The sequence below is a fragment of the Schistocerca americana genome, chromosome 5, assembly GCF_021461395.2.
Source record: "Schistocerca americana isolate TAMUIC-IGC-003095 chromosome 5, iqSchAmer2.1, whole genome shotgun sequence".
Lineage (NCBI taxonomy): Eukaryota > Metazoa > Arthropoda > Insecta > Orthoptera > Acrididae > Schistocerca > Schistocerca americana.
Genome location: NC_060123.1, coordinates 181,324,760 through 181,349,452, shown reverse-complemented (window position 1 = coordinate 181,349,452; position 24,693 = coordinate 181,324,760). Strand labels below are relative to the sequence as shown.

The window sequence follows — 24,693 nt, the reverse complement described above, 5'->3', positions numbered from 1 at the left end:
CAGATGGCTGAGTTTGTAAAGAACATCAATTATTTGTTTTCTTTTTGTCATTTACAAGTAAGAACAGAGGAACTTCATCCACATTACATGTAGGTGGCTCCCTGTTGGTCCTAATGGTTGTTACTTACAGTCAGTGTGAGTACAAAATATGTTGTGGTACTGGCTGAGATGGTTGTCAGAGATGTAAGTTTTTTCCCGATTACAGGATGACGCTTCTTTCCCAAATTCATCATTTGAAAAATATGGAATCATCTCATATGCACAGAGTAAGCTATTGTTTCTGAGGTGAAACCAAACAATAGAAAATCCAGAATGGAATAATGAGAATATTATAAAATGATAGGTTACTACTAAGGCAGAAGTAACTGTCCGAGGCAGAAGCAGCTACAGGGAAGTAACTGATTTCATGACTTTTATGAGTTCTTAACCAGGAGCAAATTGTATAATTTCATCGATGTGCTTTGATAATTTAGTTTGAGTTTCCGATTGTTAACTCGATATTTAATAGGCACAGTCCTCGCGTTTTCGTTTGCATCTGAAAGTAAACCAATCAGGAGGGAATTATTTAGTTTCACCCGAGTGCTTCGGTAGTCCAGTTTTTGAATCTCTGCATATTAATCTAATTTATTACACACAGTTGTTGTGTTTTTGTCAGGGTCTACTATAGAGTCCTGCAGCAAGTGTTGACGGTACTTTTGTTTGAGTAGAGTAGTTTTCCATGGTCTTTAGTATGGACAGGGACTGTGATTGTTGTATGTGGATGTGAGCTGAGTTGGTGACACTTCGCTCTCAGCTTCAGGCTGCGATGGCTTTGGTTACACAGCTTGAAGCTGCCATGGATGGGCTTCACTGTTGTGGGCCAGCCATGGCGATCTGAGGGACACCCAGCATGTCCGAGTACTCCAATGGGTCCTCACTGTTGGCCAGCCCAGTTACTGCCCACATTGAGGTTGACACCTCACTCATGGTCGAGTGGGAGGTTGCCTCAGGGCATGGCAGGCAGCGAGAGACGGAAACCTCGCAGCCTGCAAGATCCAGTCAATCACAGAGGGTGGGATTATTGGTAGTTGGGAGCTCCAATGTTACGCACGTTATGGCGCCCCTAATAAACATGGCTACCAAGAAGGGTAAGAAAGCTAATGTGCACTCAGTGTGCATACTAGGTGGAGTCATGGAGTCATTCCAGATGTGGAACGGGTCCTTCAGGATGCCATGAAGAGCACATCGGTACCAATGATGTGTGTCGCTTTGAATTGGAAGAGATTCTCTCTGGTCTCGAATGGCTAACAGAAGTGGTAAAGCATGCCAGTCTTGCTTGCGAGATGAAAGCAGAGCTCACCATTTGCAGCATAGTCAACAGGACCGATTGTGGACCTCTGGTAAAGAGCCGAGTGGAGGGTCCAAGTCAGAGGCTCAGACGGTTCTGTGACAGTGTAGGCTGCAGATTCCTCTACTTGTGCCACAGTGTGGTCAGGTTTCAGGTTTTGCTGAATAGGTCAGTACTCCACTACACACAGGAGGTGGCTACACAGGTAGCAGGAGCTGTGGACTGGGCAGTATTTTAGACTAGAGGGTCGTGGGGAAACACAAAAAAGGCTTCAGTATCAAAGGGTGCAGGCCAAACATAGGAACAACGTAGATACAGGAACCATCAGTATAACAGTTTTAAATTGTTGTAGCTGTGTGGAGAAAGCACCAGAGGTCCTAGTGCTAATAGAAAGCACTGATGCTCAAATCTTTATAGGCACTGAAAGCTGGCTGAAGCTGGAGATAAGTCCATCCGAAATTTTTGCAAAGAACCTGACAATGTTCCGAAAGGCAGTGACTTGTTTGATGCTGTTAAAAGTAGTTTATCTTGTCACGAAATTGAAGTAGATAGTTCCTGTGTGTTAGTATGAGCAGAGGTCCTTCTTGTCATCCAGAATAAAATAATTGGATCCTTTTACTGACCTCCCAGTTCAATTGATACAGTCGCTGTAAGGAACAGAAGACTTGAGTTTACTTTTAAACATGTACCCAACTCGTGCAATTATAGTTGCTGATGACTTCAATTTACCCTTGATGTGTTGGTGAAAATACATGTTTAAACCTGGAGATATGCATAAAAATCATGCGAAATTGTGCTAAGTGCATCATCTGAAAATTATTTCGAGCAGTTAATTCTTGAGCCCGCACAAATATTAAATGGTTGTGTAAACACACTTGACCTCTTAGCTACAAATAATCCTGAGCTAGTAACAAGTATCATAACTGATACAGGGATTAGTGAACATAAGGTTGTTGTAGTGAGACTGAATATTGTAACCCCCAAATCCTCCAAAAATATACTTATTCTGAAAAGCAGATAAAAATTCACTTGACGCTTTCCTGATAGACAATCTCTATTCCTTCCAAATTAACAATGTAAGTGTAGAGCAGATTTGGCTTGAATTCAAAGATATAGTATCAGCAACAATTGAGAGATTTATACCAAATAAATTGACAAACGACGGAGCTGATCCTCCTTGGTACACAAAATGAGTCCGAACATGGTTACAGAACCAAACAAGAAAAATATGCCAAATTTAAGCGGATACAAAATCTTTATGATTGGCGATCTTTTACACAAGCTCAAAATTTAGCGAAGACTTCAATGTGAAGTGCTTACTAGTTTCCACCACAAAACTTTGTCCCGAAACCTGGCAGAAAATTCAGAGAGATTCTGGTTGTATGTGAAGTGCGCTAGCGGTAAGACACAATCAAATACCTTCTCTGCACGATAGCAATGGAAATACTATCAACGACAGTGCTGCCAAAGCAGAGCTGCTAAACACAGCCTTCCAAAATTTCTTCACAAAAGAAGATGAAGTAAATAATCAAGAATTCGAATCAAAAACAGCTGCCAACATGAGTAACGTAGAAGTAGATGTCCTCAGAGTAGTGAAGCAACTTAAATCACTTATTCGAGAAAGGTGGTTGCAGAAATCCACTAAATTACTGGCCCTCATCTCAGTTATGTGACTGGATTCGTGATTTCCTGTCAGAGGGGTCACAGTTCATAGTAATTGATGGAAAGTCATCGAGTAAAACAAAAGTGATTTCCGGCAATTGCAATGTTTCGCCTTCTTTGTTTCTTCGCTTGTTGGCCTCGGTTTTATTTACTGTTTGATAAAATGTATCCTTAGTATTCCAAGCAACAACAAAACTATACCCTGGATGGGATCGTAAGGAAATAAGAATCAGTTCAATTTTACACAATCAAGTAAGCTGTTTAAGAAGTGGCAGTCGTTTATTGACAGTAAAGTTTTAGAAAAGTCAAGAACAAAACAAGAACGAAAGGTATTTAACAACTAAAGCAACTATGAGATTAAATAGAAGAATGCAGTGGAGGAGAAAGAAAGAAATCACTCAAACTTCCAAGAAACAAAAACTTCTATAATTATTTTAAGAATTCCTTTTGCTGCTATCTCATTCTTCATTTTCAGCATCTCTCTTGTCTTGTACATATGCACTTATTGTGCCCCCCTCCCTCTCTTTCCCTCTCCCTCTCCCCCTTCCCCTTCCTTCCAGTTTTTTTTAGCCCACTCTTGCTCCATTCTTTTTCTTTTCCCATCTATATTCTCAGAGACACAGAGGATGGAATACAAGGCCATAAATATAATAAGTACAAAAATTCTCAATTAGTCTTCTAAAATAGTCTAATATTTTCTGAATGCCTTTGTGTGCAACTGACTGTCCACCTTTTCTCCTCCCAATCCAATCAATCTCCCCCCCCCCCCCTCCCCACCCCATCCATTTCTGTCCTTTTTCTTTTTGACTTCTTGTGCTTCAACCATAGTTCTGCTACCCAGCATTGAAATATATTCATATTTTTGTGTATGTACCATAAAAGCAAAGCAAATTGGACTTAAAGTCTTTACAATAGAATTTTAATATGAAGATCTTATTTTAGATTATCCCCTTGCCAAGCAAAAAGTAATTTCCCAATGTAATTTTGTCCAGGTCCCTATTTTGGAACAATGGGCTCCAAATTGCCATGTAGCCATCCTGTATCTGATTATCTGTGGTTCCTCTAAACCAAATCAGGTGAATGCTACAGTTCTTCCAACATCAAAGCAAATGCAATTTCTTCCTTTACCATTGTCTGACTGAGCTACTGCTCCATCTCTAATGACCTGAAGGTAGTTGGACTATTATGTTCTTACTGCCTTTCTTCCATCTTTTGTTCAGATTATTTGAAACAAGATCAATTCTATTAAATAAGTCATGTTGCAGCATTAAACTGTTTGATTTTCTTAAATAAACTTATTTCTTGGAAAAGACATGTTTCAAGCTCTGTGGGAACAATCATATGTAAGTAAAAACTGTATAACAAACACAAAAAAGTATACAAAACTGTGGCTAATAACTTGCACTTAGAAAACTGTAATTAAATACATAATATGTTGCAAGCATACATCATATTACATTGCAGTTTAGCTTAAAAAATGATCATCTATGCTATATGTAATATTTTTAAGTGCTTTGGGGTGATTTTTAAAGACATGTTTTGTTGTTAATGTAAAATGTATTTCATCTTGTAGATAGCGTTAAATTATGATCTAGGCTTGAACTGTATTTCAGAGAAAATCACGCATGCTATAATAACAACTCTTATAAAAAATGTTTTGACAGTTTGTTTTGTTATTCATAGTTATGTTTGAAGAGAGCTTTTCTAAGGCATTTTGTCCATTATAAGATGGCATTGCTTTGAATTCCACAGTGTTGTATGTGCTGTCATGTAAGGAGTTTGGCTTATTGGTGTCAAGTTTGTATTGTCCCAATGTCTTGAACAGCAGGAACAGCATTAGAGTCCATGTCGATGTATACAAGGAGAGACAATGTCCTACATGTGTACTTGAATCCCTCCAGTTTAAGCTTGTTATCATTCTTAATGCTCTTTTCTGTAACTTATTTCAGTAGTCCTTCTTCACAGGATTATATCATAGCTTAATGAAGAAGTAATTAGCACAAAGGATGTTGTTTTCATAAAATTTGTGTCCCTTAGGTAGCTGAGTTTGTAAAGGACTTATAGGTTTGAATTGAGCTTTTCATCTGTGTATTTCAAGGAATTTTGTGTATGTGGAGGCTTTTGCTTTTCAGTTATCAATGCAGATGTCAGTAATCTTAACTGGTTTAATTTCAAGCTAAACAAAGACACAAAATTTTTAGTAATGCATGCAAATTTATCTCTGAAAAGCTTTGGATGATATTATTTATTTCCAAGTTTTCTGTTATGTCCTTATCAGCCATATCATTTTCCTTGAATAGTGTTGGTGTCTTCTCTCAATAATTTTCGTTTTTACTGTCAGTTAGTTTAAAATACATTAATAAATCAACATTACTAAAACTGACTGACTAGCTGTTTGTGTTCTCATGTAACTGGGAAGAAATGGGATGGATCTGTAATTAGACATCTATTTTGTTAGATCAGTGTTTGAAGACAGGTGAAATATTTCTGTATTTCAGTCATATCAGATAACACACCATAGGTTATTGTGTTATAAAAATATAGATGTGGCCAACCTAATCAAAAATTAATTTCAATACTTGCAGATCTCTCCTGTCAGGAGCTGTGAAACTAGCACGCCGCACTTGGTCACAGAAAAAATAACAGATCGTGGAGCTGATAACTAATGAAGTTTGAGAGAAGCACGTCAATGTTCTATCTGCTGGAATGACTGCAAGAAATGACTACTGTATTACCTTGTTAATATAAATGTATGAATTTGTTTCTCAGTGATGTATAGTAATGAAATGTGATATGACTGCAGTTTCCGGCTTCTGCATTTGAGTGTGCCTTCAAACATTATTGTAAAATCTTGTCATATATTGTTGTATGTATATTAAACACTGTATAAAGACATATTATTATTTAAATGTATGCAGCTGACACATCATTCTATATTATTTTGTTCATTCTTGTAATAAAGACATTTGTAAATATTTTCCTAGCAAGCATGAAGAGATTTTTCAAATGCTGACTAGGAAATGTTATTTTGTTGTTTTACAAAAGAAAGACTGTTTATAATGTGTTCATTTATTGTCATGTCTTGCAAGAGTGTGACACTGATGACCACCTGTTTAGCATCCAACAGTTTTCAATCAGTCCATCCATCTTGCAAAAAGCCTGTCACCATCATAAACCACCTAAAAAGTTTATCTCTTATCATATATAATTATAGCTATGCTTGGTCTTGCGGTAGCGTTCTCGCTTCCCGCGCACGGGGTCAAGGGTTCGATTTCCGGCGGGCTCAGGGACTTTCTCTGCCTCATGATGACTGGGTGTTGTGTGTTCATCATCATCATTTCATCATCATTGACTCACAAGTCGCCGAAGTGGCATCAAATAAAAAGGATGTGCAATACGGCGGCTGAACTTCCCTGCATGGGGCCTCCCGGCCAACAATGCCATAAGATCATTTCGTTTCATAGCTATGCTGCGATAATTAAATTGTTTACAAAGAGAAGAAGGGAGAAAAACAGTGGATAAAACTTGACTTTCACATTGTAACAAAGGAAAATATGGGTTTACAATCATGTGATTCCTGATTTGTGTTTTTCGAAATGTGAATCATTCCACTTCAGCAAAATCATGCTGGTTCTTTTCCAGTTGCAACTGCTGTACGAACAGAGCTAGCACACTGTTCTTAGTAACCCCCACCTCAAATACATTCCTTATGATTCCTGTAAATGAAAAGATGGCAAAAGACTTGGGAAAACAGTTGAACACAATAGATGTTGTCTTGAAATGATGTCATAAGATTAACATCAGTGGAAGTAAAACAAAAGTAGTGGAATATAGTCAAATTAATTCGTGTTTTACTGATGGAATTATATTAAGGAATGAGATACAAAAGTAAATTTGTTTTGTTATTTGAGCAGCAAAATAACTATGACAGCCAAAGTACAAAGGATATAAAATGCAGATTAATATTTGCAAGAAAGCATTTCTGAACAACATAAATTTGTCAATCTCAAAAATAAACTTAAATCTTAAGAAGAATCTTCTGAAGGCCTATGTCTGCAATGTAGCCTTATATGGGTGTGAAACATGAACAATACCAGCTCAAGTAAGAAATTGTAGAAGCTTTCAAAATGTGGTGCTGCAGAAGAGTCGTAAAGATAAAACTGATAGAGCAGGTAATTAATGAGGAGGTAATGAACTGAATTGGGAAGGTGTGATGGTTCGCCTTCTTTTATTTCTTCGTTTGTTGTCCTCGGTGTCGACGTATCGTGTTGTGATACTGGCTGAAAAATGAGGTGTGGAAGTACAACACTGACTACTTTAAATAATGTACCAACAGGTGCACAGTTGCGTTTCACAGTAGTTTACTTTCACTGTTCACAACCCCCCAATAATACACAGTTATATACGGCCAGTGCACTATTATTTTAACTTTCCATAAGCCTCAGTAATAGTTTGCAGGCGAACCTCCACATACTGCTACAATATTTTCCTGTTGAACATCTATGAGCAGTAAAAACCTAACCACAAAGTTCACAGTTCTTGAAGAATAAAATGGTACATATGGAGCAGACACTGTCATTGTTTTAACACACAGCCTAATTGTGTTACACTAATTTCACAGTTGCGTTATTGTTGATCTAACCAATACAGGTTCCTTGTCTGAAACTTAGCTGTGGACTGACTGTCTCGGGACCAGAAATCGGGCCCTTATCTATCCTCACAATAATAGGTACTGAAACTTTACATTATTCACAGTTAAATTTACAGTAATTACAATTAAAACTTAACTCATTGAAGTGACTGAATACATCAAAAAATTGGTTCTTTTCAACAGTTTCTTCTACTACATGAGTTGGCCAAATTATTCGTTGAAACCATGAAATTAACAAATATAATTATGCAAACAAGACTTTTGAGAAATTTGTTAATTTCTTTGGAATCAATTAAGGGCTGGCTTTGCTAACATGTTTTCGAATAGAACCAAATAGATCCTTTAAAAATACCATTAGTTGTTTTTAAATTGGTACAGAATTTATATTTGTTTATACATCAACAGTAGAATTTAAGTTACGAAACAATTACTGATTTCACCTATAACAAAAGACATTAACTAGGAATAGTCAAAATAAATTAGAAAATCAATTACATACATAAAACTAAGCACAAAATTAGATCAGGTGCTATATTTTTTAAAACTGAGAGCCAATCTTTCTCTTTTGTGAAAATGCTGATTATATTATATATGTTAATGGTAATTAGTTAAAAGTGAAAAAACAAATTTTAGGAGGTAGATGGCAAAACAAGAGGGGAAGTAAAAGTAACCCAGCTTGCTGCATCAGAAATGAACAAAAGTTATGGGGTATCTTGACCAAAAGAAAGGGTTTGGTTGAGAGAACACATTCTGAAGCATCAGTGAACTTTCATTTTGTTGGTCGAGAGAAGTGGAATAGAGGCTGGTGTTAAAAAAAAGTCTTTACAACAGTAAGCAGGATCAAATGCATGTAGATTGCAGTGATTATGCAGAGCTGAAAAAGCTTATGCAGTATAAGTAAGTGTTAAGAGTATATGGACTGAAGATAACAACAACAAATGCACAAAAGTACAGTTTGACCAAATAACACACACAACTGAAAAATAAATAATTCTGAAAGTAATTATGACAGCATAATGTTGTTCATATCTGTGCAAACAGCAAGACCAGAGAGATTTATTATAATGAAAAATGCATTGACAGAATAGCATAGTTATTCATTGATGGGTTATACTATAGTAAACCCAAAGCCATTACATGTTGCTAACCAAACAAATTTGATATCTGCTGCTGACGGAAAACAATATGCATTGTCTGTTAAAATATTCTAATGGTTAGGGAAGGTGCAGTTTTAACTAAAGTGTAAATGCATGCAACTGCAAGCCATACTATGCTACTGTACAATTGAAATACCACCTTTCAGTGAAAAATGTTACTATTCTGGCAGCAAACTGTTTGCTGAAACTCTTGAGCATTTTATAGATTTATGTTGCTAAAATTTTGCCATATTTCCACTGTGCACCTGCTTGTCACTTCCAGGCACTATTCACAAAATGCTCTGAAGATGACATGCTGAAAATTTTGAAACTTAAGCTTCTCTTGGCATACTGAGTGTTCAAAAACTTACAAGAACTATGTAATGTCCTTGACAAACAGTGCATGCCCAAATATCATGTGTTGTTATAATTCATAGGATGAGCAGTACCCAAGCAATGTTCCACAATTGCAGTTTCTCCTGTCTGTTGGGAATGAGTCATACTGTAGTGCTACAGGACCTCTATCCAAAAACTACTTTGTGTTGTGGGAGCTTAACAGCGAGTGGTCACAACACTTCTGAGATTGTTTACGGTCCTTTCCAAAACTTTTAACATGTGTTTTTTGGCCATTACTTTGCTCAGGTAGATAACATTTCCAGCTCAATAAGGGGGATGTGACTACTTGATGATTGTGCTGTTTTACTTACTGAAAACAGTGTTTACTTTTTCCTCCATTTAACAACCCTTTTTAGCTTACGTGGTAATTCCTTTATTTGTTTGTCTCCACAACAGAAAAATCCAAATAACTACTATGTAGGAAAAGACAGATTGCTATTTACCGTAAAGAAATCGTGTCAAGTTACAGAAAGATACAATTAAAAAACAGTCACCTGTAGCTCTTAGCCACAGCTTTCATCAGTAAACACACACACACACACACACACACACACACACACACACACACACACACACACACACACACTCCTCATGCACAAATGACCACCAACTCAAGCATTTAGGGCCGGAATGCAGCATCACATGGGATGCAAGCAGCAATCTGGAAGGGGAAGGGATAGTAGGCTATGGGTGAAGAGAGAGACAAATGCTGTCTGACAGGGTGTACACAGACTAGACTGCCGACAGGTGCAGTGTCGGGAGGTTGTTGGGTAGGGAGGAGGGAAAAAAGGTGCAAAAAAAGGAGAGGAGTGGGGAAATATGGGCAGATGCATTGGCAAAGGGCGTTGCAAATAAACAGCTTTGTGCAGCCACTGAATCCATTTTCCTCCTCACCCCTACAACACTCTGCACACCAACCTTCTACATGCTCCCCAATCACCATCATTTACTAACACCTCCAAATGATTGCCTGTAATCTAGCCTCCCACAGCAAAGGCGCCAACTACTTCCTTGACTGACTCTCCACCATCCCCACCCGTTTACCTCCTGGATCCCTACTCGTCACTGTTGACGCCACCTCCATATACACCAATGTCCCTCATGCCCATGGTCTTACTGCTATTGGACACTAGATTTTCGAATGTCCTTCAGACTCCAAACATACTACCTCATACACCTTACTAATCCACTACTACTTCTCATTTGAAGTGAAGGTATATAAACAAATCTGCTGCACAGCCATGGGCATCTGCATAGGCCCCTCCTATGCCAACCTTTTTATGGGCCATATAGAGGAGACCTTCCTGGAGTCACAAGACACCAAACTCCTAGTCTGGTTCAGGTCACTGATGACATCTTCATGATCTGGACTCAGGACCAAGACACCCTATCTTCATTCCTTCATAACCTCAACACCACCTCTCCCATCTGCTTCACGTGGTCCTCAACCCAGCGTGTCACTTTCCTAGATGTCAACAAAAACTGCACTTCGACAGCTGTCGTCCCTTTCACCCCAAGAAATCCCTCCCATACAGCCTGGCCACCTGGGGACAGCGTATCTGCAGTGACAAAAACTCCCTTGCTAAGTATGCTGATCTAATCTGCAAGTAGATCTCCCATGCCATTTCCCCTCACACTCCTAATCCTCCTACCACCCCCAAGAACTAGCCACAAAGTATTGTCCCCTTCATCAGCTAGTACCACCCAGAACGGGAACAACTGAACCATGCCCTTCACCAGGGCTTTGATTACCTATCATCATGCCCTGAAATGAGAGATTTCCTACTGAAGATAATCCCCACTTCTCCTAAAGTGGTGTTCCATCGCCCACCCAAACTCCACAACATCCTAGTTCATCCAAATCCCAACCTCTTGCCACAAGGATCATATCTCTGCGGAAGACTCAGGTGCAAAACTTACCCAATCCACCCACCCAGCACTGCCTACTCCAGTCCTGCCACAGGTTTATTCTATCCAGGGGCCAGGCAACCTGTGAAAGCAGCCATGTCATTTACCAGCTCTGCTGAAATTATTGCACAGCTCTTTATATTGTTATGATTACCAACCAGCTGTCCACCAGGATGAATGGCCACTGCCACACTGTGGCCAAGAGCAAAGTAGATCATCCTGTAGCACAACACGCAGCTGAAAATAACACTTGATTTCAATGGCTGCTTCACTACCGAAGCCATTTCAATCCTTCCCACCACCCCTAGCTTTCCTGAACTGCGCAGATGGGAGTTATCCTCACAAAATGTTCTCCACTCCCATATTTATCTCGCTTTCAACATACGCTGTCTCCACACCCTCCACCCAACAGTTTTCATCCACTCTGTCCTATCTTCTCCTCTCCATTCACATCTCCCACCCTGCTTTGTTGCAGCCCTCTGCCAACACATCTGCCCATCCTTCCCCATTCACCTCCTTTTTCTTCACCACCTCCCTGCCCCACAATCTCCTGGTGCTGCACCTGTTGGCAGTCTAGTCCCTGCACGCCCCACCAGATGGTGTTTGGTTCATATATATCTCCCCCCCCCCCCCCCTCATGCACACTACTCCCCTTCCACTCCTAATAGCTGCTTGCATCCCACATGGTAGTTGCATTCCGGCCCGAGATTCTGGAGTTGGCAGTCGTGTGTGCAAGCTTTATGTAAGTGTCTTTTAATTGTGCCTGTCTGCAACTTGCTAGTGGCAATCTGTCTTTTACTACCTTGTTGATATTCCTATCTGGAGTTTCCATTGTTTGATAAATCCACATTATAGCTTTATCTGATCACTGATTATTTCTTTCTGCAGTGTTGATAGTAAAGAACTATGCTGGTCTGTCATGACTTGTTCTTCCTCACTTTCTGGAATAAGTATAAGATTTTCTTTAAGAGTGATCTGTTTCTATGAAACGAATTGTTCTTCCGTATTTTGCACTGCCAGTCCTCTTCCTGTGTTGCCTTTACCTCTTTCAGATTTGACAAAACATAAATATAAACTTTCTTGCTCATTATGTTAGCATTAAAATATTTTTACCTCAAACTGAAATTTACTCAACTTTGTTAATCTGGAACCATTACAATGTTTCATAGCCTGTTAATACTGCACATTCTCTCCAAGTTAAGAAGTAAAATCTGTTGAATGGTTCACCAAAGAACAGAGCATTAATTTTCTTTTTGTATCTGGAAGCAAATGAACTGTGTGCTCATGACCATTAGTTTCCTTTTAACAAAATATCACAAACAGCAAAGTTTGAAGTATAGGTCAGCAGGATGAATGACATCCCAAAATCTGGACAGACTAGTACTGAAGTTATTAGTGTAGGTTTAAGTTCTTCCATCAACTGCTGCATAAGACATGCTAGATTTGTGTAATGTAAACGTATGCTAGTCCCAGACATGATTGTAGTCCATTTATTTTGTGTTCACTAAAAATTCCTAAAGGCTCAGTAAGTTTGAGATTAGGACGAATGCCATTGTGTGTTACAAGATGTCCAACATGGCTAACTTGGATCTGTGTAAAATGAAATGAATCCGTTTATAGGATCATAATTTTATATGCACAATAACTGCTTCAAATGTGTCTGTATGCTGCTTTATGTCTGTGTCAAAAAGGATTGTGCTTTCAGAGTACACAACTTATTCCTTTATTCACACAGCATGTTCCATTAATCCCTTTGTAAAGAAGTGCCTCCAGGGATATGGAGCAAGTCAAATTTGTATTTATATATTTATTGATCCACTCATTCATTCGATGTACAGAAGTGTACAGCATGATATGGGACAAGTCAAAGAAATGATGTGAGAACCTATATAGACTGTTTCTTATAGGCTACATCTCACTGAATATATATCACATACTTATTCATAATAATACCAGAATAAGAATAAGTTCAAATAATAACTGGTCATAATCAAACAACAAAAGTTCATTGATGGATAATATGTTAGTTCTAATGAAACAGTTTGATTTTGAAACATAATAAAAATATATAGTTTAATTTATGATAGATCGCATTCAAGAAAGTCGTGTGTGCTGCAAAAGCAATGCTTTGTTAGGAATGCTCTTAAGGGTTTATTTTTTAATAATTTCTCCTCCTTTCGGGAAATAATTGTAGAGTCCAGTTCCCATTCACTATACAGTTCAGCAGAATGGGGAGCTAGTCTTAACAGTTCTTTTGACCTTGTGTCATGATGGTGACTGTCTCAATTCCTGTGCAATCTACTGATGTTTTGTTTAATTAAACAGAGAAGTTCCAATGTATATTGGCTAGGAAGAGGCAGTATGTTTAATTTTTTAAACAGAAATTTACATTTTTCTCTTTGCTTCTTGCACAGGATTATTCTAGTGGCTTTTTCTGCAGTATAAATAATTCCTTGAGACAAAACTATGACCCCAAAAAATAGCACAGTGCTGAATGAAAAAGAGCATAATACATACATCTCAATGTGCTGGCATTTAGCTCATCCCTCACCGAGTGGAGCATAAAACAAACTTTGTTCAGCCTGAAACTAATCTTGTCAATGTGACTTTTCCATGTGAATGTGTCGGTGATGTCAATCCCTAAGCATTTTCTTTTATTGGCAAATTCTACAATGCTGCCACTTAGTGTTACTGTTGCAACCTGGGGAGTTCTGTTCTGAATGGCGAGGCATACTGTCTTTTTTGCATTTAGGAGTAGTCTATTTGATGCAAGCCATTAGTCTAGTTGGGTTGTATTTCTATTAACTACTGGCTGAAGAGGTTCATCTGTTTTTCATGTAAGGATATTAACAACATCAGCAAAGTGAAATGCCTTTCTAGTGGGTAGGTTGGTAGTGAAGTCACTACATAAAGTAGAAATAACAACAGACCTAGAACAGAGCCCTGTGTCACATCATTTTTATGATTTGTGCAGATGAGTGTACCCCATTTAGGATTCCTGATTGACTTTATTTACATGAACATACTGTGCTTGGTCTTTCACATAGCTGCAGAGCCAGCCATGGGTGGTTCCCCTTACCCCATAAGAATCCAGCTTTTGCAAAAGTATGTTGTAATTTACCATTTCAAAGCCTAAGTGAAACCAAGAAAGATACATATAGCGGAGCATTTCTTGTCAAGAAGATGAAGAATAGCATCAAGAAATTCATATATTGCATCAGTAGTGGTTTTATTTTCGTGGAAACCACACTGAGCTGAAGAAAGAATGTTGTTTTTCCTAATAAATGCTTTTAGTCTGGCAGCCATTGTGTATTCAAATATTTTGCTGAATACAAACAGCACTGCAACTGTATGGTATTTGTTAGGATCTTCTTTACATCCCTTTATAATTGTGGGTATGACCTTTGCTATTTTAAGCTTTCTTGGCACTACTGCATCTGAAAATGAATCATTTATTACATGAGACAGTGGCTTACTCATAAGTTTGCTGCAATGGTGGAGAAGGGATCATGTCTTATCATAGAATGAAGGCTTTTAGGACTGGATGACATAGCTGCTGGTAAACCTTTCGGGATGTGAGGTCATGGTCCAAGAAACTCTCTACTGTAGGGAAGGGGGTGTGGTTGAAGTTAACATGTGATGAGCAGAGATAATCCTTGTCAAAGATAAAACTTAACTATCGATTGTCATCTTGTTAAAGATAAAATTGTCTAGCGATTCTGCAGAGCTACTGTCCATATGTCGCTAAGTTGAGAAAAATGGCTACTCGGGGAAAGAGGTAAAGAGAACTTTGCGGCCAAGGAACAGAAGACCAAAGGACAAAGATAAACCACAACAACAGAAAATACAGTTTCTGTACCTTTTATTAAAAAAGTAATGGATCAGATCAGTAAGATTTTACAGAAACATGACATCAGACCGGTCTTTAGACCAAAAAAGAAAATAAGTCAAGTACTCCGATTTGTGAAAAATAAACGCCCTCTTCTGTCGACATGGTGTATACAAAATTCCGTGTATGTGTGGTAAAGTTTATATTGGAACTACCAAGAGGAGTATAAATACACGGCTAAAAGAACACAAAAGTCTTTGCCAACTAGGAAAAGTAGAGAAATCAGCTGTAGCAAGCATGCTCTCCAGTCAAGAAACCATGAAGTGAAGTTTACTGAAACAGAAATTTTACCCATGTCAAATTATTATCCACGACTATGTAGGGTAACCACTGAAATTTAAAAGCATCAGGATGATTTTAATAGAAAAGAGGAGGCAATGAAACTTGGCAATATACAGACAGTTGCTCTGCAAAATCGATAGACAATTTTATATTTGACAAGATGACAATCAATAGTTAAGTTTTATCTTTGACAAGGATTGTCTCTGCTCATCACGAGTTACTATAACCACTCCCCCTTTCCTACAGTATATATGCCACTCTCAGTCGTCCTACCAGTCAGTCAGCAAGACTCAGTGGAGGAGTGTCTCTGAAGATGTCCAGCGCAGTCCTGAATGAAACGTCAGGAACAGAAGAGTTTCTTGGATCACAACCTATATCCCGAAAGGTTTAGCAGCAGCTATGGATGATGTCTTCTCCTGCTGATGATTTTTTCTTTATTTTACTATGAATTATCTTTCCTGCCTCTGCTCCCAATGTTGGTGATAAAAACATAGTGGTGGTGAAGGTACTGAGGACTGGTTGAGGGGCAATTATTTTTTTAGATGTTCTGTTAGTTTTTCTACAGTTTCAGTAAAGTATGAGTTAAACTCCTGTGTCAGTTCGCCTTTGTCAGCAATCAACGTTACATTTACTTCAAGTTTAATGTTACCAACACCATCCCTATGCCCACCCTTTCTTGCATTAATTATTTGCTACATGGATTTGGTTTTAAGTATATGAAGACTTCAGAAAGGTGTTATTATATGGTATCTGGCAGAAGCAGACTCTGCAGGCCACTTCTGTAAAGTGTGCAACCAGCCAATTATGATTACTGTCACTTTGCATATATTCATTGTTATTTGCACTGATTACTTGCAGTACTTTTTTCATCTTAACACGTATATTATTAGAAAAACAACTGATTTGATAAAACCCACCGCTCTTCCTCTAAATTTACTAAACTGCTGTATTATGTAGTACTTTGTGCCAAACATTTATGTAACTTTCATTATTTCAGAGGAGACTTTCAGCTGCCTATGCATTGTGAAATTACAAACTTATGTGATACGGATATTAGTGTTAACAGGAATTTACAATCCCAGAGCCAAATATACTGATAATTGTAGAAGATGTGGCTAGTAAAATAGTTTTACTTTAACTCTGAATAAAATGTTTGTCTGGCAGTGAATGGACCCTCTGATCATCATCTACAACAGGTCATCTTTAATTATTAATTTATCCATTACAATGAAGTGTATCATGGGATAAGACAGTGTAATAAATGAAGACACAAACTTACAGAGTAGCCTCACAAGAAGCTAGTTAGAGATGTGTGTAATTTGACAGATGTCAGTTCTAAATTTAATGTATTTGAAGATGGGTTTCTATTACTTTTAAAGCTGATTTCACAGGAAATAATATACAACAAGGTGTAAAAAGAGCCTTGGATTACAAAAGGAAACAAAATACCATGTTCAAGGGAAAGAAAATCATATGCACTGACCAGGACATACAGAAAAGTAGAACTGAATTCATACTAGAACATACTGTCATAACTAAAAAGTCTTCCATGGATTATATAAAATTAATAATAAATAAAAATCTATATGGACAATAGCTCAGGAGAGAACTGGGAAATAGTGGTAACACATCCTTTTGCAACACAGTAGGAATGAGCAGACACAACTGTCCATTGTCAGACTGTACTAAGGTCACACCTTGTTGCACTGAAAGGTTACGCCAATCAGCAAAGTATTGGCGCACTAGCGAGTTCTGAATACAGTTCAATGAGCAAGGCCAAAGGACATGCAAATGTAAGGCAACAAATCTTCAGATCAGGGTCCACTTCCATGGCCTATGCAATTTTTTTGTAATTCTATGGAAAAGATTGCAGCAATTCAGAGTCCTGCGCATCGATCTGGCAACAAGATGCATCAGAGGAATTAAAATCAGAGTTGGGGCCAATCAGAAGGCGAGAAAGGGTGTCAGCATGGCCATGCTTTGCTGTTGCTCTGTACACAATTTCATACTGGTACTGGGATAGAAGCAAAGCCCAATGTTGCAATTTTTGAGCAAGATGCATACAAATCAGCTTTGATGGATGGAGCAAGAACTGCAAAGGCTTGTGATCTGTCACTAAATAGAACTTGCAATCAAACAGATAGTGATGGAATTTTGTCACACCATACACTTTAGCGGGAGCTTCTTTTTCGATTTGTGAGTAATTGTACTGAGTTGGAGTTAACAACTTTGAAGCAAAAGCAGTCTTGTGCACCAGTCCTGTGCAAAAGCAGAGCACCAATTCCATAAGAGGAAGTGTCTACTTGCAATATCACTGGTTTGGCAGGATGAAAATGTACTAAACATCTGTCACTAAGCAAGGCAGTTTTGAGTTTCTGAAATGCTTTGTGACACTCTTTGGTCCCACAAAAGGCCATTTTCCCAACGCAAGCAATGCAATGGAGCTGCAATCTGTGAAGTGTTCAGAACTAAACAAATGTAGTATGTCAACTGCAGTTTATATACATTGCAAGGAACAGGTAGTCATGGACTGCAAGCAAATGAGACTGGGGGGAGTACATACCCTGACTGTTTATAACATGACCTTTATCACATGACACTTTTCAAGATTACACTTGAGTCCTCCATCTGACAACACTCAAAAATAGTACACAAATTCTCAATGTGTTCCTTTGGTGTATGACCTGAGATGACAATATTGTCAAGGGAGTTTGAACAGAACAGCACATGAGCAGTCAGCTGTTCCAAGTAACGTTGAAATATGGTGGGTGCAGAGGCACAGCTGAAGGGCAAATACAAATACTTGAACAGGTCTAAGTGTGTATTAACAACAAACACTCTCTGTGATACTTCATCTAGTGGTATTTGCAAATAAGCATCACGCAAATCTATCTTAGAAAAGTAATGGCCTACACCAACCTGGCCGTAAATTCCTCAGGGCGAGGCAGTGGATAAGAGTCAATTATTGTCTGTGGACTGACTGTAGTTTTGAAGCCAACACAAATGTGAATGCGACCAGAAGGCTTGGGCATCAAAACCATCAGACTTGTCCCTTGACTTGTTTGTACTGAGGCAATTACACCATTGGCTTGCAATTCTTTTAATTCACTAGCTACTTTGCCTCGTAAAGCAATGTGAATGGGCTGAGCCCAGAAAAACTTAGACTGTGCATTGTCTTTCAGGGTAATGTGCGCTAAAAAATTATTAGCTTTTCCACGTCCATCAGAAAAGAGTTCAGGAAATTCCTTAAGCAAGCTAATGACATTGTATTTTGGAATAAAAGCAGTCACTGAAAGTACATTGTCTTGGATGCTAAGGCCAAAAAAGTCAAACAAATCTAAGCCAAAAATATTTTCACTATCTCTTGATTGCAGCACAGTAAATTTCACTGTCCTAGTGTGAAATTTGTAAGTGGCAGGCAAACTACATTGTCCAAGTACTGGGATTTGATGTCCATTGTATGCAGTGAGGTGTGCGCTAGATTTTGACTGGCGTGGCGAGCCTCACTGTTCGTATATGGGATGATTGAGCAAAATTACAGAAGCACCGTAGTCCAATTGAAAGTCAACACGATGGCCAGCAATTTGTAGTGTTCTAAAAAGTTGGTTGGAATGACGTTGCACTGCACTGGGGCAAGCTGAGGGCACAACCTTACTTGAGATCCTGCTAGAACCTGTAATTGGGTTTGAAAACACTGCATTCACAGAATGTGCACGAGACCTGTTGTCGTGAGAGTGGATGGAATTGGCATTCTTTTGCCATTGCAAGCAAACTGCCCAGAAATGGCCTTTCTTTCCACAAGAGTAATATCTCACGTTGCGGGACAAGCAATCTTGCCACTTATGGCAAGCAAAACAGTGAAGGCAAGACTTCACTAGATTTACAAGCCTGGCTACTTGTTTATTAGGCTATCTGCAAGTCATGTCACTATAAAAGCTGCCACAACTACATTTGAATTTACACTACCTAGTGTGACCCTGTAAGCCAGTATACCACTGACGGTATGTCTGTTCCAGCTTTTTCTTAAAGTGAATGAACTGAAATCTGGCTGCCATGACCTGAATCCACTGTTCGTAATACTGACTTAATGTACCTACTACTTCTTCATAGGAGAGTGCATCGAGACACAACATAGGGAAGAGTTTTTTGAATTGAGCAAAACACAGGGGTCCCAGCAATGGACAGGAAATAATGAGATTCTACAGTACCTTGAATTCAATGGACTTGGCAGTGGGCCTGGAACTGAGTGAGATATTCGAGCCATCCCTCTTCTTTTTCATCGAAGCGCCAAAATGGTGGATTGTTGTTTGATGGCACTTGTTGGATCAGTTGGTTGGTTGGTTGAGCGCCGATGCACCTGTATAGTAGACAGAAATTTGGTGATTTGCTGGATCTAAAACAGAAAAATCTGATTCAGTTCCAGAGCAGGAGTAACCTGTGGCTGATGCACAGGAGAAGGGGGTGGAGGAGTCGGGGTAGCCATTCTAACGCTAACAAATTACAGCAAAATATGAAAAGACGAATAGACAATCAATTTGCAAAGCTTCTGAAAAGAGTTCTGCAGCTCCCCTCCTGTAATACAGGCAACAACAAGAACAAATTAGCAAATAGAATCACTATAATGACAGCTCCCCGGCAGCAACATAGAAAACGTGAAAAGCAAACAAAACTTATTGAACAGGCTCATCGCCATTTGTTGTGGCTGCCCCACCTAGTAGTGTTTCGTGATTCCTGGCCAGATGAGTAGAGGATGGTATGATAGGTGGGTGGCTGATTTCCTATCACTACAACACAAAATGCACACACGGTTAAAATATGCTTTATTACAGGAATCAACTGAGTACTTAAATTCAATGATGTCCAGTCTGAAGTTCTGTGGTTAACATCAAACAAATAACATGTACTAATTCTTGAATCTTGTCTACGTCCATATCACAACTATATAGAGTGACTAACATTCCCTCACAGCTAGCTAAGGTGCGAGGCGACGACTATCACTGTAGAAGACCAGAGCATGGTTTCACGTATTGAGCTGCAATGTGAACTGAGTCCCGATGTGACATACTGAGGGACTGAGATTGAGAGATTGAGACAGCTTGCCCAGGGGGCATTATCAGCGTGTCGCCTGAGGGTGTGTCTTGGTCTTCTCTTGTCATAGGCGCACCTAGTTCAGCACCTGTTATACAATGTTTCCAAGTACCAACTGGTGCGCTGGCAAATGTGTACGCTAGTGCAATTACACAGCTTATCACCCATTTCTGCAACTTTGTTGAATATTGCTCTAAATTTATTTTAATAATCGATCACCAATTAGAGAATACACTTCATCCTTGTATCCCGTTTTCCTGTACTGCCATCATAGACTCGGTGACATGTTGAAAGTTTGTGTGTGTCAGTGTGATTTTTAGATATTCTCTGCAAAGAACTGAAATGTTAAAATAATTTTACAGCAGTCTTCGAAGCTAACCAATCAGTCACTGTATTGACATATAATAATTGTCGTTCCCAGCAGTTGCGTATATAGCGGCAATGCCAGAAGATCATGTCTGTACTTATGCAATCCCACACTTACTCTCCCTTCTGTGCTGCTATAGTCCACTTGTACCTGACAACAGACTCAAGTGATGAAATTTCAATTAAAAGGACTCTGGAGTCGAGTCTTTGAGTGTACAAGGCTAGCGAGTTCAGAGATGATGTAATAGGACCTGCTGGTGAGTCTAAGGTGAGTAAACAGAGCTCATTTCTGATCCCTAGCAGACATTTACCAAGCAGAATTGTTCATGATGGAAAAGAACCTCCAATGTGGAAAGTCTCTGTAAAGGAACTTATAATGAAACAATGACTACTTCACAATACATGTAAAACAAAGAATACAAGGACAGGGAGAGATTTTCCAAATGAAACACATTTGCCTGTCAAAACTGCAATGCACGAAGTCCTCACTGACTACAGTAGAATACTGTTTCTATGAAGACCTCTCGCAAAACACGCTGAAATTTTGATTGTACGTAAAGGCGGTCAGTGGCACCAAAGCTAGTATCCTACTTATGGATGACACAGTTCAGTTGTAACTTAATACCATTTCAAATGTCCCTGCTGTTGTTTATTTGGTGTATAGCTGCAGGTATGAGTGATAATGGTATTAGTGTCAGTGGAGTTGGAAACAGCTGAAATGAGTTAAGACTGAACAGGCTCCTGGGTCCTGATGGGATTCAGATTCTGTGGCCGAATTACCCACTCTTAAGCATAAAGTACAAACAAAACACTGCACACAGTAGTTGGAAAAAAGCATAAGTCACACTCATCCACAAGAAGGGTATCAGGGGTAATCTACAAATCTACCACATAATATTTTTCACATCCATCTGTTGTAGCATCTTAGAACACAATTTGAACTAGAAAGTGCTAAGATATCTCAAACAGAATGATCTACCCCTTGTCAATAAGAACAAATTCCTAAAACAACGGTCATGGAAAACAAATTTTACACTATCCTCAAGTGACTTGTTGCAAGCCGTAGATTATGGCAGTCAGGTGGATGCAGTATTCTTGACTTCCGAATAATATGTAGGTTAGAACTTCAATAGTGGCAACACTGCTGTAGAGACACTATGCAATGGAATCCATTATTGTCGCTGATAGCACACTTCATTGACATACCTACCTTACCTCTGAGCAAATGGACTCGCCCATCCCACTTCACCGACATGCGCACAATCGAGGGAAATACAGTCACTTGTGAGCGAGCGGTCTAATGTAACGGTGTCACTATATTTTCGAAACAGAAACAACGGAGTTGGATCAAGATTGAATGTGCCAGAGGTCATATAGCATGACAGTGTCAACAAGGTCTTCAGAATCAACATTTCCGTACAGAATAGTGGCATGTTGGGTAAAAGCCTTCAACAAAGGTCAGCAAACTGTGGCAGACATGCATCGGGCAGGTCATCCTAGTGTCTCTGAAGTAGAAGTGCATGCTGTTGCCACGTTAGTGGACAGTGATCAACACCATACGATTCATGAGATCGCCCGCAAAACCAGATTAGTGCATACAACTGTGCTTCACATCCTGTAGGAACGGCTGGGCATGTGAAAAACTGCATCACGATGGGTTCCGCATGACTTGACAGAAATGCAGAAATGGATGCGTTATGATGCTGCCCAGATGCACTTGGAGCGCTATGAGCATGAAGGAGAGGGTTTCTTATGCTGTATTGTGTCACTGGATGAGACATGGGTCACATTGTATGAATCAAAACTGAAACGAAAATCCAATGAATGGCATCATTATGGGTCGTCGTGAAAGTCAAAAGTGCTTCAGAGCACCAGTATGGTGAAAGTTATGGTGATTCTCATGTATGACTGTGATGGTGTTATGCTAATGCATTACGTTCCTCCATGGAAGACTGTCAATGCACAGTATTACTGTTGTTTTTTCAAGCATCACCTGCAACTAGCTTTGCGAAAGAAGCAGCATCACTTTTGGTGCAACCCACCCATCATTTTGCTCGACAATGCACGGACGCATAGCATGCAAGCTGTGGCTGCTCTGTTTGGTCGATACTCCCCAGACTTAAATCCTTCTGACTTTGATTTGTTTCTGAAGATAAAGGAATCACATTGTGGCATTTGCTTCAGAACTGTTCCAGAGATTCAACAGGCAGTAGATCACTCCATTCACACCATCAACAGAATAGGCTCTGCTAATGATATACTACGCCTTCCACATCACTGGCAATGGGTTCTACTCAACACTGGTGACTACTGTGAATGACAGCAACAGGTGCAAACATGTAACTCTTTTGTATCGGTTATTAATAAATAGTTGCCACTATTTAAGTTCAAACCCCCATATATCTCTCATTACTACAATTCTTATGAACAAAAGTAATATCATATGGGATATCAAACTAAATTTATGACTGTGAAAGCAACTGATTACTGACAAAATAATTTAACTGGATTGATAAAAAATTTACTCACAAAGCGGCGGCAGAACACACATAAAAGACGGTTTTAATTGGGAAGCTTTCAGAGCCAGTGGCTCCTTCTTCAGGCAGAAGGGTTGAAGGGGAAGGAAGAAGGGTGAAGGAAAAGGGGTAGATTGCGGGAAAGTCATCCAAAACCGCAGGTCATGGGAGACTTACCGTACGGGATGAGAAGGAAAGAGTCTCTGAAAGCTTGCCAATTACAACTGTCTTTCATGTGCATCTGCCACCGCTTGGTGAATAGATTTTTTATCCATCCAATTAAATAATTTTGTCAATATATTTATGACTGGACTGAAGTTTATTGTTAGACAGGACACAGCATGTTATCTTGGATTGAGAGTCAACAGATTTAGAAGTACCTTCAGATGTAGCCCAGGGAAGTTTGTTCAGACCTGAAATGTAACAGCTCATATTTCATATGATTTAAAAACTAATTTGGACTGCATGATTAACTGTTGTGTCATTAGGTAGGTCCCATATAAATAATTTCACATTTTGAATTCTGTAACATAATCATCAACAACTTCATGTCAAAGTACTTACTAATATTACGTCCATCCATTGGTAGAAACATGTACTGTCAGTTCGTTTGGTTGCAATTAGGGCTTTTCATTTACAAACAGTAGAATAACAAGAGGATGCCCAATATACTGTAATTACAATATCTGAAACTTGTAACAACTCTGTTTATCATACTGTCAGCTTGGTGTGCTGTTGGCTAACATAGCAACATCCAGTTATCTCTTAGTTACTGTAATTCACAAAATGAACCAGATTAACAATATAAAAAAAGTGTTTATTACAGCTGCTGCATTATATGTTGAAATACTGTTCACACTAAAAAATAATGTACTCATATTTCAAACAGGGAACACGGTAGGAATACTTGGGATGACGTAGTTTCAGTGTAATTAACAAAAATGTAGTCAACATTGTTTATGCACACCATTTCACTTATTTTTCCATGAAAACAAGAGATATGTTGTCATTATTGTACTACACACCATGCATTTCAATTGTAACCACTGGATGATACTGCTTTTCTCATCATGAACAACTTCTGTAATTATAATTAACAAATTTACTATAAGTAAAAATACATCAATTATGTATTTTTGGGTTTTCCTGGCGTAGGAAAATCTTGAATAGTACTCAAGTATTCTACCATCTGAACACTCGAGAACTATTCAATACATCATTTGTTAACAAGAATAAGTAAGACCCACACGAGATCGTGTGGAAAACCAGTATGATGTAATACCTTGAGCAGCACTCTGTGATCTAATAAATTGTCTATCTGAAAAGTAACTGACTTTTCATGTCTTTTGAGTACTTTGGTGTTCTCAGGCCTGTTTTCACTTAAGAAACTTACACAAAACTTCAACTGCAGCAAAGCAATGAAAGGAAGATAAGTTCAGGTCAATGCTTATTATTTTGAACAAACTGAGTTA

General features: G+C 38.8%; 1 protein-coding gene across 2 annotated transcripts in view; it reads left to right on the top strand.

Moving 5' to 3' along the window:
• LOC124615599 (neuroblastoma-amplified sequence-like) overlaps positions 1–5,923 on the top strand; it is a 414,306-nt gene extending 408,383 nt beyond the window's left edge. For both annotated transcript variants that reach the window (XM_047143590.1, XM_047143589.1), the window contains exon 42: positions 5,575–5,923. In XM_047143590.1, the coding sequence (XP_046999546.1) occupies positions 5,575–5,632 (58 nt within the window). In that variant the 3' untranslated portion in view covers positions 5,633–5,923. The remainder of the gene's footprint in view (positions 1–5,574) is intronic.
• The last annotated feature ends 18,770 nt before the right edge of the window (positions 5,924–24,693 follow it).